This window comes from Semicossyphus pulcher, unplaced genomic scaffold (assembly GCF_022749685.1).
Source record: "Semicossyphus pulcher isolate SPU_LCO1_2020_fin unplaced genomic scaffold, fSemPul1.0.p SCAF_10, whole genome shotgun sequence".
In the NCBI taxonomy this organism is placed as follows: Eukaryota; Metazoa; Chordata; class Actinopteri; order Labriformes; family Labridae; genus Semicossyphus; species Semicossyphus pulcher.
This window is the reverse complement of record NW_027211604.1, coordinates 14984713-15000082: the sequence shown is the minus strand read 5'-3', so window position 1 is coordinate 15000082 and position 15370 is coordinate 14984713. Positions and strand designations below refer to the sequence as shown.

The 15370-nt window shown below is 44.2% G+C and overlaps 1 protein-coding gene across 1 annotated transcript in view; it reads left to right on the top strand.

Moving 5' to 3' along the window:
• LOC138594459 (reticulon-4 receptor-like 1) overlaps positions 1–14115 on the top strand; it is a 101020-nt gene extending 86905 nt beyond the window's left edge. The window contains exons 2-3 of the mRNA XM_069665557.1: positions 6222–6676; positions 7905–14115. Coding sequence (XP_069521658.1) covers positions 6222–6676; positions 7905–8804 — 1355 coding nt within the window. The 3' untranslated portion in view covers positions 8805–14115. The remainder of the gene's footprint in view (positions 1–6221; positions 6677–7904) is intronic.
• Positions 14116–15370: the final 1255 nt, after the last annotated feature.

Genomic DNA, 15370 nt, shown 5'->3' with positions numbered 1-15370 from the left:
TGAAACTTAAACCAAAATGATATTTTTAACACATTTGATGAACACAGTTGGTTTTGTACTGAAACTCATTTAAGACATCTTTCCCTTAACATGTTTAAAGAGTACACATTGTGCCCTTATTGTATTTGGAAGCTCGCAGGTTAGTCTATATAGCTTTGAGCAGGAGCCTAACTTACCTGAAACAGCTCTTGTTTTTGGTTTTCCATTGGTTAAAGTGGAGGATGGTTCCCGGTACTTTTCAAGCAAGCTGAGACAATAGTAAAAGTTGCATTTAAAACACAGCAGATGAGCGGCTGGGCAGAGAGACTCGTCACTACATTTGTCACGTCTGCGACGGTTTGGCTGTTTTGAATGAGTCTAGTTTGGTTGATGGCAAAATGCTTAGGATGTATGTAAGTAACCTAATGTTGCATTTAGTGATGTGAGTCACTCATTTTGAATCATCACTGAATGATTTTGAACATATTTCTGTGTCCGCCCACACACACACATTGGACCAATCCAGTTATAGTAATTCTCCACCTTATGGGAAACAGTGATGCGGCGGGTGCCATCAAAGCATTTTTTTTATCTACCCTTATAGAAAATAAAAAAAGCTTTTACAATTCATGTTTATGTCTAAAAAACATTTGACTGACAGCGTGACAAAATCGATCTTTAGCGAAAGGTTCTCTCTGGTCTCGACATGACCTTAACCCCCGGGCACAGTCAGGTGGTTTTCCATGTTTGCTGTGAGGTGCAGGTCTGCAAAAAGCTCTGACCTACACCTGATCCAACACCTTTGGGATTAACTGGAACACCGACTGTGAGCCAGGTCTATCATTTGTCATCAGTGTCTGATCTCACTAATGCAAATCCCCGCAGCTGGTTCAGAAATCTTGTGAAAAGCTTTTGCAGAGGAGTGGAGGCTTTTATACTGCGGCTGCAGATTATTTTTAAAGTGTGTTTTGCCCATTTTTAAGCCTTTATTACAGACAACAGGAGAGAGGACAAATGAGGTAGAGAGATCTGCAACAAAGGTCTCTGGATTAAAAAACGGCAGAGTGTAGTTCACGGTCGGGGCACCGACTCGCTGAAGTGAAAACACATGGCTTTGAAAGGAGATGATCAAATATTACACGCTATGTGGGTGTGATGTTCAGGTGTCAACTGAATGTGTATTCATATATATTTGGATATGTGTACATTTGCAAAAGGTTTAGCACAAAAACTAGGGATGCGCGATATTGGATTTTTTGCCGATATCCGATATGCCGATATTTTACAACTCATTTAGCCAATTACCGCACACCTAATTGCAGAGATCATCAACTCTCTTCTGTATTGGAATTAGCGTGCAGTATAATGGTGATACTCTTATCACATTTGTTACAACGGTCGGGGTGACGGGTCTTGAGATGGTTAATCAAGTTTGTAGTGTTGAAAGACTTTGCCTTGGCTCCTCCTCGCATCGCCAAAGCTGAGCAGTCATTGCAAACAGCAGTTTTGCGATCTATTTCGGACACTTTGAAAAACTTCAACACCACGAACATTTTGGCTTCTAACTCTCTCATGCTGCAGGTAGACACACGTGATGTCATCACGCTGCGCCGCGCAGGTCTTCTTCGCGCCGGGGACATTGCGCCGAGGTCGGGCATTTAATCAAGTATGCAGCAGCCCATTATTTTATCGGTTAATTATATCGGCGGATATCGGCGTGTAATCGTGCATCCCTAACAAAAACACATTAAAAAACTCTAACTGCAGCGCACACACTGATCTCCATCTTTGTTCAACACTGCACCTGGTTGAGGAAATCCCTCTGATGGTATCAAATGAGCAGTAAAACTTACAGAACATTACAGAGCTTCACACCAGGCGCTGAGTACTTTAATGGGACTCACCCTGATTCATTTTCCTATTTAACAGCAGTACATTAAATACATTAAAGAGACTTGAAACAGATTTTTGCGTACCTTGAAGCTCCTTGCTGGGACTTGTTACAGGTTTGAGGTTTGGCTCAATGCCAGACTGATGCCTCGGCTAATTGCCGTCTTAGAATTAGTTGTCTGTTTATGTATTCCAGGGTGTGTTAATGCTGTGGAGATAAAGACAAGTCGAAAAATCTACAGCAGTAAATCCAAGGATGTGCTGACTAGAAGTTAAGACGTTAGAAAAAATCTTTTGGAGAAGGTATCAAGAATTTGTTCCTGAAGCAGGATTTGAGATTTTCCCTGAGAACAGCTTATGCATCATTTACATGTTTATACTATTCAGACCTTTTTCCCTCTTACTAAGAAAAGCAGACAAACGCTAGAAGTTAACAGAGATAATTCCGTGTTTTGCGAGGCAAACGATGAATAAATGAAATGTTTGAACAACTGGTTGCTGGTGGGAGATTTGCTGCCCTCGGTGTCAGAGGCATATGGCAGCGAGCAGCTTTTCTATCTGATATCATCACATCCATCCCTCAATCTGTAAACTCCAAACACCCACAGTCAATCTGCGAGCAGAGACGTACACACATCTGCACGCATCTTCGCAAAGATAGGCTCGAGCGTACACACACACACACACAGCTAGGGACTTTCATTTTTTTTTCAGGCACACAAGCAAGCACGGTATTGCACAATGAAGCGCAGACAGATCGAGGATAAAATTGGAATGAATGACAGAGGCAAAGGGGAGGAAGGAGATCAGATTCAGATAAAAAGCGATGATGATGAGAATGCAAAAAAAGAAAGACTGCAGGGGTAAACAGAAGGCGACGAGGAAGCGAAAGCAATTGGAAATGCAAACTAATGCTGGAAGCACTCTCACAAGTACATGTCAAGCAGATGATTTGAATGTTAAAAAAAGGAAAATGGGACCCGTGGGAAACGTACCATTGGTGAGTTTAACAGTGTAAACAAGTGTCTGAACAGAGAAAATCAGGGCGGTTCCCATTTCTAGGCAATTAGGGTGATTTGAGCTCAGGTATGAAGTCCTTAAGGTAAATAACAACATGGCCTTTCTGTCATTTTACTACCATTAGGTCCATAAATCATTTAATAAAACTTAACTCGCACGGTATTTTTCAGTCCAAGAAACAGCTCAGTGAAGAGCCATCGAGTCGAGAAACACAAAGACACAAGGACACAGATCACTGATACACAAAGACATGCAAATACACACACTGCCATACACAAAGTGTCAAATAGCAGCTTTATACCTAATTAACAGAGCCGGCAGGCGGGGCAGAGCAGCGCTCGCAGATAAAGCTGTGGAGGAAGGGAAGAGTAAACGCTGTGCAGAAAGGAGGCACAGAAGCATGAAGCAAAGGGCAGCACAGATGGACAGATACAGCAGAGGAGGAGAGAGGAGGAGGAGGAAAGAACGGAGAGATAACATCGCTCTGCTCGCCCGAGGGGCTGAATGCACACTGTATGTTACAGCTCATGAGAATAACATTTGACCAATCAAACCTATAGGCAGAATGTGAGGAAGTATATCTGTGTGAAACAGATAACAGGGAGGGAGGGGAGAGAGAGAGGAGGGAGAGGAGGGAGGGAGAGGGTTACACGTGCAATGCTGGAGAGAACGATTCATCCAAAGCATTAATTTTTAACATGTATTGATTATGATTAATATTCATTATTCAACCTTTCTCCAACCCAACAGTCGCTCTATAAATACAAACAGGACACACAGCCAAACTGAACAAAAAGATCAAGCTCAGTGAAAATGTGTATTTGATGTTATCGTGCTCGTTTAATATTTCATGCTTTATGATCCAGCTGTAAGAAGCAGATGGAGAAAAGGGTTCAGCGTGTTTCATAACTGTCAGTCCTGCTTGTCCTAACTGTGAAACAGTCCAATTAAGTAACTACTTGATGATTTCAATTTAGGCTGCACGATGTTGGAAAAAAAAATAACACCGTGCTAACTTTTGTTTCTGCAATATTTACGATTTTTTTTAAAAATCAGGAAATTATACCAGAAAAATCCAGTGTGTTTACATGTAAACAATTAACAATCATACTGTTTATTATTTGGGACTTTTAATTTTTAATTAAAATTAATTACTTTTTAAATTTCCTCAAACAAATCAAAACAAAACCCATCTTACTACTTCTACCACACATGATTCAGAGACTCTGAATGTACGTGTAATCAGCGTGACCAGCCCGTGACGGCATCTTCTGGCAAAGAAAGCTCGCCGTATCCTACTTCCTGTCGGCACACGCAACCTCATGCTGTGTGTGCGCTGCAGACGCAGACGCTAAAAGTAGCATGAACACTCGGAACGCTCGGTTAACTGTCTGTTTATGTGGCCACGGCGTCTGCCTCGATCATCCCGCCGACGGGATCTGTGCCGGCAGCAGCACGTTCACAGATTTATGTTAGAGATTTATCGTTCAGACCAATTTCAGTTTTGTACATCGGTTACTGATTAAGGTCACAATGTAAATATTCACATGCTGATGTTTAGCAGGCATAATGTTTACCACATTCACCATTTGAATTTAGCCGATGCTGATGGAAAGGTCTTTATTTTAAAGGTATTCAGAGACAAACAAAAGAATTGGACTAATTGAAATATTGACCTGATGCTGGCATGAGAGGAAGAGTCAGTCATCCTGTGGGGTACATGAATGTCTGTAGGGACGGGCATTTCAAGCAATTACTATTCGATATTCACTGGGAACTATTCTTCAAAGATCCACCTCCTTAAGTCGAACGCAGACGCTTAAACGTAAAAAGATTTTTAATAACGTTAACATTAAGTTTTCCTTCTTTTTAACGTTTCAAATGAACACCATAGAATAAGCTCGTATTAAAGATGAATCTGCAGTGTTGTTTTCTTGTTTGTGCAACAGCACTGGAGACGGGCTGCCGTGACAACAGCTGTTGGATGTTCCTTTTCCTTCTTTTTCCGCCGAAAAGGTCAGACTTGTCAAACACAACAGACACTGCTGTCACAATGTTTCACATAACATGAAACATATACAGAGAAGCGCACGCACAAACGCAATGTGAGTACCTGTGTATAAGGTTACACAAGTGTTCTGAGCTATATGGACACATGTGTTCCTCTGTGGATCAGACTGCTCTGTCCTCTGCTGACGTTTCAGAACATGCTGTGCTTTACGGAGCAGCAGTGTCATGGTGATCTGGACATCTGTCTCTCACATCTGCCCATGTCACTGACACAAACACACGTACACACACAGACGGCCGGACACATGTCAGCACTTGATGTTCATGTTGGGTTGTATCTCCCTCTCGGATCAGCGTGTTTTCACCTTCATTACTTTTCCCCTTTACCGCATTTTTTCACTCCTGCCCCACAATACATCAAACACTAGATTGATCCGAGGCGGGAGGAAAAAATCAAATAAATAAAAAAGGCAGTGAGGCCGGGGGAATCTGAAAACAAAAAGTAATATCCACTTCAGAGGCATAATACAGGAGATCCCCGCTTCAACCTCCACCTCCTCTCTCTCTCTCTCTTCCGCGGTTTCCCTCATTGTGGGAATGTATTACAGGTGTGGTGCGTGTTCACTTGTAAGCAAGAGTAGCATCGATTTTCTGTCGCCTTCAGAGGATAACCAAAGAATATAACACTGCGCGGTGCGTGACAAGAGGCTGTGTGTGTGTGCGCCGTATCATCAAGATTGGTTCAAGGAAAAGATTAATATAAATGTTGCTACCTCTGTGACAATCGTTCTGCCGCACGATTAAAAACACGAGACCGCACACGCTCTGCACCAGAAAGTGTTTCCGGAGCGATGTGTTTTCTGCATCTGTGTGGTGAGCGGTAATCTTGGTATTAAGGATTTTCAAGCTTTTTTCAAAACAAGGATAAGTTCCCCTGAGTGTAGGTTTTAGGCTTTTGAAACGGCTGAAATGATGATAAGAGTGAAGGGTATTCAAGGTTAAGGTTAAGCGTAAACTGTTCGGCGATGATTGAATAATCTGGGAGAAGAATGGGCTCACAAAACAATACATGAATGTTTGTCTGGGTGCTTGTGTGTTCCTAAGAGATTTGTGTCAGCATTGTAATTTGTCTGCACTGAACCATGCCTATTGTTGTCCTTGTAAACTGAGAGCAATGAGTTTTCAGTTAAGATGCGTCAGATAACAGGAGCTCTGCTGTATCAATTCAATTAATGCTGCTTGTCTTTTCTCTCACGCTCCCTTTCCCTCCATCTCTGTTTCCCTTCCATCGCCCTCTCCTCTCCCGCCCTCTCCTCTCTCAGGTTATGGTGGGGTGGAGTTACTCTTGGTGCTGTGTGGCCTGGATCTCTCTCTGCCGTGTCCTCGTCACTGCATCTGCTACACCTCACCTAGCACCGTGTCCTGCCAGGCCCACAACTTCCATGCCGTGCCTGAGGGCATCCCCGCCCAGAGTGAGCGCGTCTTCCTGCAGAACAACAAGATCCAGCGGCTTCTTCGCGGCCACTTCTCGCCAACCACGACCATGTTGTGGCTTTACTCCAACAACATCTCCTACATACAGCCGTCCACCTTCCACGGCTTCGACCGCCTGGAGGAGCTCGACCTTGGGGACAACAAGCACCTGAAAGCCATCGCTTCAGACACCTTTGTGGGCCTGGGTCGTTTACACGCCCTGCACCTGTACCACTGTGGTCTGATCAGCTTGCCACCAGGGATCTTTGCAGGGCTCCATAATCTTCAGTATCTCTACCTACAGGTACACGGATAAGAGCCTCCTTTTATCTCTACTGTATATTGCAGCCGCAGCCACAATCGCATTATGGTGTAATCTGTCCATCAGCCTGGCTCAGCACTTGCTGCCTATGAATTGGACGCTGATCAAATGCTAGCTGTTATCCTAAGTGCAGGGAAAATACAACAAAGCAGCCTGCAGTATAGCTCCTGTGGTTAACCGCTGAAGGCAAACAGGGCAGGAGCTGAAATCCGAAAGGATATGATTTAATTATTTATATGGTGGGATTATAGGGAGAACCGCTTCTACTTAATGGAAAAGATCTATTCATATTATTGAAGGGAAATCAATATAATATTGACAATGAATGAGTGGGGTAAAGGTTACAGCTTCAACCTTTGACAGCACTGATATGTCATCCATAACCATGTGGTACTACATCTTATCAAACATACAGGGAACCAAGGCTACAGTTGACTACACTGCATGATCATTGGCCCCAACAGAATTGACAAACCAAGCCTCAAAATGACCACTTACTAAACTAACTGACTAACTGTATGAGAAAACGAATGTGATGAACGAGTGTGATAGAAACAGAGGGCAGTGTGCCTCCAGTCTGTCTGCTGCGCTGAGGCTCCCTGCTTTGGTGATGACTGTCAGCAAAGTTGGGTAAGCCACTCTCGAACCGGAAGGTGGTTCCATTACGTCGCGTTGTAACCTGCTCTGCTGCTCTCTACTGTGATTGACTCTTCGGCTGATAGCATTGTCAGCAGCCCAGCAGCAGCGGCGACACTCTGTGGCGCTCTGGAACTTGAAAACTGAATTTGAGCAGGGCACACACTTTTACTTTCTCTGACTGTCTGTAAATCTAAAGTTTAACCATAGCATAGCAAAGAGAGCCATTACAGGTACAACTGCGACTTATGTTGGCTAGTGGGGTTCTTGGTGTTGCCACCTTCATCTGCAACTACCTTTCAAATTTGCATTTAGCTGCATCTTCATTAAATTTGGTAAAATGAGCCCACACTTGAAAGTCGTGACTTGTCGGCCATTGCTAGCATCTAAATCATCTTTAGGGGACCGTTAGGAATTTCAAGCTATGCGTGAATGATTTAACTTTACGATACCGATATCAATCCAGGAGTTTACCAATATTAATGGACCTGTCAGGAGCCAATATCAGTCCTGTACCAGTGAACACAATTTAAGCTTCTGCTTTAACCTTTCCTCCTTCTCTTCATTCTTGCAGGACAACCAGTTGGAGTTCCTGGAAGATGATCTGTTCATTGACCTGCTGAACCTCAGTCATCTCTTCCTGCATGGCAATCGACTATGGAGCCTTCGCCAGAACACTTTCCGGGGTCTGGGGGTCTTAGACCGCTTGCTTCTCCACCAGAACCGAATCCAGTGGGTTGACCGCCAAGCTTTCCATGATTTGCGGCGCCTCACCACCCTGTACTTGTTTAATAACTCCCTGACGGAGCTATCTGGTGCCAGCTTGACTCTGCTGCCGGCCCTGGAGTATCTACGACTTAACGACAACCCTTGGGAGTGTGACTGTAAGGCCTTGTCACTGTGGGATTGGCTGAGAAGATTCCGAGGTTCAACCTCCTCCTTGATGTGTGTTTCACCACCAGAGCTGACGGGGAAGGACCTGAAAACGTTGAAGAAAGAGGACCTGCCTACTTGCTTGTCAAGCGAGGGTCATGGACGTGGTGCCCCAGGGAGGGAGATGGAGCACGGAGAGTCTTTGAATCACCTCAATCGTCACAGAAACCATCATAACCACCATCAGCGGCCGTACTTGCCCCACGGGGACCAGTACAGCTTGCCCTCACCCTCGCCCCTGCCACGGCCACCTAAGGGAGGCCGCAGAAACTGTACCCGGCGGGGCCGTAAGGCAAAAGGCGGGTTCAATGAGGTGCAGATACAGCAGGTGGAAGGTGAGAAAGACTATACTTCAGAGGGAGGTAAATATGGCCCGTCTGGAACTGTAAGGAGGAAGAACAAGTGCATCCCCAGAACTTCTGTTCGCCCACCAAGTGGGGTCCAGAGAGCAAATAATAAAGCAGGGTCACACATTGCAGATTCTATTTTCTGTTTACCATCAGTTCTGCTGCTGTCACTCATCTCTGTGATCCTACGCTGAGACAGGAAATGGACACTTTTGTGCTGGTGATGCAGCCTTTGGATTCACTCTCCTGAACCACCCTGCCCCGGCTCTTTAAATGAGGCACGTGTGCATAACTGTGTGTGTACATGACTGTGTACAAAGAACATTAAGAAAAATCTACTGTCAAAGTATCCCTGTGGTATTATGGCAGGAGTCTTTACGAGTCACAATAAAAGTACAGAAGTCAGGGAAATCAATTTAGCTCATTTCTTTGATGATGTCACCAAGGGAAACAGCAGGAAAAAAACTTTACATCCGTCTCTGTGGCATTGATTGCTAAACAAAATGTATGTACTTATAAAAACTGTACAGCCACATATAATAACAAACCAATGATTCATTGAAATAATAGCAAGAAGAATGCACAATAAGAATCAAAACAGTTTAAGTCTCTGTGTTTAGCCCTCTTGACACAATAATGTTCTCTCAGCACACCGTCCATCTGTCACTCATGCTGAGACAAAGGCACAGTCATTCTTAACTGTCACACTGCTCACTCAACTGCACCTTAAGATCCCAAATACTGCAGACACAAGTGACAGTAACATGAGTCATTGTTTCAGCAGTAAAAACTATAACACTATGTATCTACAAAGTGGTTTTATTTTTACATGTCTCACAGCAAGGGGAGCCCACATGTGTATCCCTGACTTTTAGTCCAAAAAAGCACCACTGGATTTGTGACACATCGATAAAACTGGCAATTCCTGTTTCATTGTCCTTGCAACCCATTAACTTTAAAAGCCATTCAGAACTGACCTATCATTATGAAAGCCAACTGGTCACAGTCAGTGTAAATGAGTGAGCGAGTGAAGATTCCTGTTTTACTGTTCGTCTGAGTGTGCGTCCACTTAAAAAAAACACTAAAGCCATGCGGGTAGAACGACACTAGATAGCAAGAGTGCCTAACAAGAGCCAGTGAGCCAATGAGGACAAACCAGGGGACTGTTTCATTCATTCCGGCTACAAAACAGAGGCCTCAACAAGTCTGAAAGGTCAAGTCATGCAGGCAAAGGAAGTTCTGAGGCCTGAGCCTGGCTTGAAGGACGTCTGACTCCAAGAAACTAAAATGCACTTTCCTTTGTAACGCTGTGGAGGCGAATGGCAAAAATCTGTCCTTTGAGCACAAGTGATTCAACCCAAATACGAACAAGAGGGTTTCAAATGCTGGGATAAGAAGGCCCTAATCAGTGAGGAATACTGTTGACCACCACGACATTGCAATATATCACCTGTAATGGTTTAATCAGTTGCTGAGCTGGATAACAAAAGCAGTTCAGAATCTGCGGGGATCATCACAGGCCAAAGGAAATGACAACCTGCTACCGGATTTCTTCTTTTGTCCTCTCTGGTGTGTTTATTGCGCTCCAAAACAGATGGACAATCTCTAAGCCCTGATTGGAGAGTTGGATTTTAATGCTGCTACGTCTGAGAAAATCCCTGTCTGAGGCTCGGGATTCTTCTTCAGGAAATACCAAGGACAGAGTGGACTATGGGACACGGTACGCCATATGAACTGGAGCGGTTTAAGCACACACACACCCTAACAAGGCCTGATCACCTTCAAAGAGAAAGTGCAAAGTACTAACCCCCCTCAAGTTCAGGGCTTTCAAGTCCCAGATCAGAGCACCACATGTTGTCTATGTTTTGTCACCCAAATTCTCAAGTGCTCAACTACAGTAAATGAAACCTGTACAGATACACATGTCTTCTGGGTACCTTAACTAGCCAGTGATGCTAAAAGTCTTGTTATGTCTTAAAGCATTACAATTTTAAAAGGGGCTGCCCTTGTATGCAACGGATGACCTAGCTAAAAGCTAAATTATGATATGCTGACAGAAAGCACAACTATTAATCGTTTGGTTTGCTGGCAACCTAAAAATGCGTGGTTTGGACGGGAATCCAATCGCAGGGGCCACTTTTGTACCCTGCGTGTTTGTGTTCCCCGCCGAGCCGCGCCTTTTCGTGTCTATCTAAATGTTGGGGACGAACAGAAGCCTGTCACTGGTGTCGTTCTCCTGACATGTAGGATTAGAGACCCCTACTGGTGAACTTGTTTGTGCTGCTGTGAACCCAGAGGTGATGTAAATTGTGTCTGTTTATTCCTGTGAGGATTACTTTTTTGTAAAAAAAGAAAGAAAAAAAAAAAGAATGAAAGAAAGAAAAAATAAGAGAATCGTTCCATTGTGTCTCGGTAGTTCCCTAAAAAAAATAAGCGGGGAGCTTGGGGCTGGAACTTAATTTTTTATTTAATATGATCATTATCTTTTTTTTTTCAGTTCTGCCTTTCGGTTTTGCTGACTCATTCAAGATAAACTGTACACTGCACTGCCCCTCCTGCTCCTCCACTATTCTTTCTATCCTCCTATTCATCCCTCCGTCTTTCCCCCCCTTCTGTCTGTCTGCCTCTCCATCTTCTCTCCTTCTTTCTCTCCCCCCCCTCTTTGCTCCCCTTTTCTCCTCATTCTTCTCCCCTCCTCTCTTCATTTGTGCAACCCAAATGTTTTGTATGTGGTTATCAAACAATGCCAGACTCAAAAGCTGTTTATAAATAACATTAAACAGAAAGTGTCCTCAAACGGCTGAGGTGGTCTGTTTGTCGGCCTCCCTTTTGGTAGCGCATGTGCACATCTGTCTGTGCGTGTATATATGTGTGAACGCGACTAATAGTCAGACCTGAAAAAACGAGCCCCAAGGCTGCGTGATAAAGTCATGGAAGAAAAGAAAAATGGTTAAGAAGTAAAAACGGTAATGGAATAAGGACGCATATTCATCTGCTGCTGGGAGAGACACACACCCACATTAAACCAGGGTATATTTTGGCCTCCTTCATGTCCTAGTTTAACTCATGCACTCAGCAGCCTCGTATAAAATATGCATCAGAATGACTGTAAGCACACACGCGCGCACAAAAACCCACAAATACACACACCTGTCGAGCTGTGTTAGCGCTGAGGGTGAGAGGGAGGTGTCTTGTGTCAGGTCAAGGTGAGGTCAAATAGAGCGCTAGCCTGTGCCGCGTCGACTTTGATTGTTTGCACTTTAATGCATGTGAACACCGTGCAGGACTGAAATGTTCCATGTCCGCGTGTGATTGTGTGTTTGTGTATGTGCGGTGTGCGTATCCACCGGTGCACCGAGGATGCCCATTGTCACGGCAGATCCAGCCTGACAGCCGGCCAGGGCAGGGGAAGAGGTGTGCCTCTGAGAGACAGTATCACTGCTCCGTTTGTAAAACTAAGCTGACAATTGGGGGAGAGAGGGAGAGAAAGAGAGACAGAGAGAGAGAAAGGATTTAAAGGGGTGGAGATATCTGCTAAAAAAAATCCATGAAGTACTTATCAGCACCAAAACAGACCAGCAGCCAGGGGACAGGAGAGAGGAAGTGGGTATAATACGGGTGGCCAATCACAGCATGTGTCCCATGCGAAACCTTGGCTGCAGTTTACATGTGTCCACCCATGTAGAGACACGAGATGTGATGAAGAGCAGCGTTTCAACTAGAGCACAGAGCTTCTGTCTCAGTGGGTTCAGGGAGAATATGAGATACGAAGAAGTGTCTAAAACAGAGGCCACGTGGGTGAAGGCATGTTTGTTATTAAGAGACTCAAAGCCACAGTAATAAATATACTGTATATATTCGAGACTGAAAGAACAGTGAGGGTAAGAGGGAAAATTGGAGTGAATGGAAGGAGGGAAGAAACAAAGAAAAGAGCCAAGCAATGAGGAAAGGAAGCATCCAAATGAAGAAGAAAAGCAGCATTAAAGATACAACAATAAAGAGAATCATGAAGCAAGGCAGTGTCTCATTAAAGACGAAGAGGGATGAAGGAATGAAGCGATGAAGGGAGAGAGATAGCAGAGAGTTAGTAAGTGGCAAAGATGAATTAAAAGAAATAAGTTAGGAAGAAAAATAGTAGGAAAGCGAAGGCAATGAGGAAAAAGTTCAGGACAAAGTAGATAAGTTAAGGGAGGAGGGGAGGAAGAGTGAAGGCAACAAAGTGAGGGAGCTAATGACAGGAGAGGAAAGAGAACTGAGGCAGAGCGTTGAAGGCAACAGAAGGCAAAACAAACTAAAGATTTAAAGGTGCTGAAAAGGATGATCAGAGGAAAGTTAAGGAAGGAAGGGATTAAGGAAGAAAACAAGGTGGAGAGGAAAGAGTTGAGAGAAAGAGGTACGGACAGGGAAGGAGAGATGCATCCATAGAGACCCATGTATACAGGCTTCATGATCAAACAGAAGAACAGCTCATCCACTAGTTCAGTCCCTAAGCTGAGGATCTGAAATAGCCGCATGTGAATATTTATATATGCCTATGTTCCCTTCCAAAGGCAAAGAGGCCAAGCAAAATTGATTTCTCTGTGTGAATCCCTGAAGAGTTGAGACTCAGCAGAAGAAAAACTGAAGAGAGCAACGAAGATTTAAAAAAAAAAAAAAAAAGGAATAAAGCACAGCGAGAAAGAACAGTGGTAGATTTTTGTGAAACAAGCGGAAAGCTAAGAAATAAGAGACACCTTCAGTGAAATGCAAATATGTCAAACAAACGGATGCATGCGCCATTCGTCATTGCATTCTTTCTCAGGAGGAATGCAAGCGGAATATTCCCACACCGTGATTTGATTTTCGTTCCCATCTTCAGCCAAGCGCATTGCATCTATCACGGCCCAGCTCACAAGCCTCGCACTAGCTACCTCCTTGTAAGCACCATTTAACACCAGGCGTCTTTCTGCTGCCATAACTCCATCAGGCTACATTACACTCATTATAGGCAGATATCTGATTCTAATTAGGAATAGGTCAAAGTATGGAACCGCAATGGAGCCAGTGAGAAGCTTGCAGCCACCTGGATCTGCCTTGATTGGTCGGAAAACTTTCCTGTCTCGTTTCAAGTCAAAGCTCTCACCACATTCGCTCGCACTTTTTACACGGATTGACGGCTTCTTTTATTCCATCTAAGAATAAACCCCGGCATGCTGAGTGGTTCCTTTCCTCAATATGTCTACACTTAATTGTGTCTTGACAAGTCCAAATATCACAGTTTTAAAGGGTAACAGTAGTTCATGTGCATATGAACAAAAAGGGGAACAGTGAGCCACAGCTGGAGGGATCTTTAACCTTTTAGCAGCACACAAGGAAATCTAAGAAGTGGCCATTTTCAATATGCACTTGACGTCTTCATCATCTGCTGTGTATGCATGGCAAATCAAGTGTGTCGGTGTGTTTTCATCAGTTTTAGAGTCTTGCCGCAGCTTTATTAAATGTTTCATCATCCCGGATTAATGTTTTAAATAAGTGAAGCCTCTGCGTCTGAACTGTGCTCTCACAGAAACAATATTTGTGTTTCTAACTACATTTTTAATCGTCTGTTCCCTCAACCAAACAATCTGGAAGCAGACGTCAGAATGAATTGAAACGCATCTGAAGGGAAGTGACAGTTTTCAGGCATTATTGTCACCATGCTGGTTCTCATCAGGGAGCGGAGTGGCACTGTCAAACCATGATTGAACAGGGTTCCATCCATTATTATCCATCCATCCGTTATCTTACCCGGGGCCGGGTCGTGGTGGCAGCAGGCTGAGCAAGGTTGCCCGGGTCAGGCATCCCTCTCCCCAGCAACATCTTCCAGTTTGTCCTGGGGATTCCGAGGCGTTCCCAGGCCAGACGGGATAATCCCTCCAGGGAGCATTGGGTCTGCCCCGGGGTATCCTCCCAGTTGGACGTGCATGGAAAGCCTCCAAAGGGATGCGCCCTACAGGCATCCTAATCAGATGCCCGAACCACCTCAACTGGCTCCTTTCGAATGCGAAGGAGTAGCTCTACTCCGAGCTCCCTCCGGATGTCCGAGCTCCTTAACCCCATCTCTAAGGCTGAACCCAGACACCCTCCAGAGGAAACTCATTTTGGCCGCTTGAACAGGGTTTGAGAATGGAAATAATAAAAGTGGGCCACAATGTATTTAGGATGAAACATACCTTACTTTGTGAGACTGTACACACATTTGACAGTAGTTGTTGGCAATACTTGTTACATTAATTCTCCATGCTGACAGTAACAGATGTGCAGAGCCAAAATATTAAACTGTAAATGCACATCCATACACTCTGAAGGGAAGCAGTCAAGTCAAGAGAACATACTATTTTATCACTAATTATCGATGGCTTGTATTTGTTTCTAAGCCTCAATACGAATGTGATTCAGTGTCTTTTGCAAAGTAGCTGTTGTGCAAGCAGGACAATGCACAAGTAGAAAATCTGAGGGCACTCCAGAGGGCTAGATGGCCCTGAGCTATGCAGTAATGAGGTACATGGAGGTGAGGTGCAGAGGGTCGTTGTACGGCGGTAACCATCACAGCCCAGATCAATTTCCACCACAACGCCTCCTGCTGCCCTCTCATCCTCTATCCCCCTTTCAATTCTGGTGTTTTATACTTTTATATTGTAACTCATCATTGACCTTGTATTGAATAAAAGTCTGTAAAGAAAGTAAAAGAAATACTTCACAGGACTCATCATAAAGATGACATACCAATCCATACCAAGGA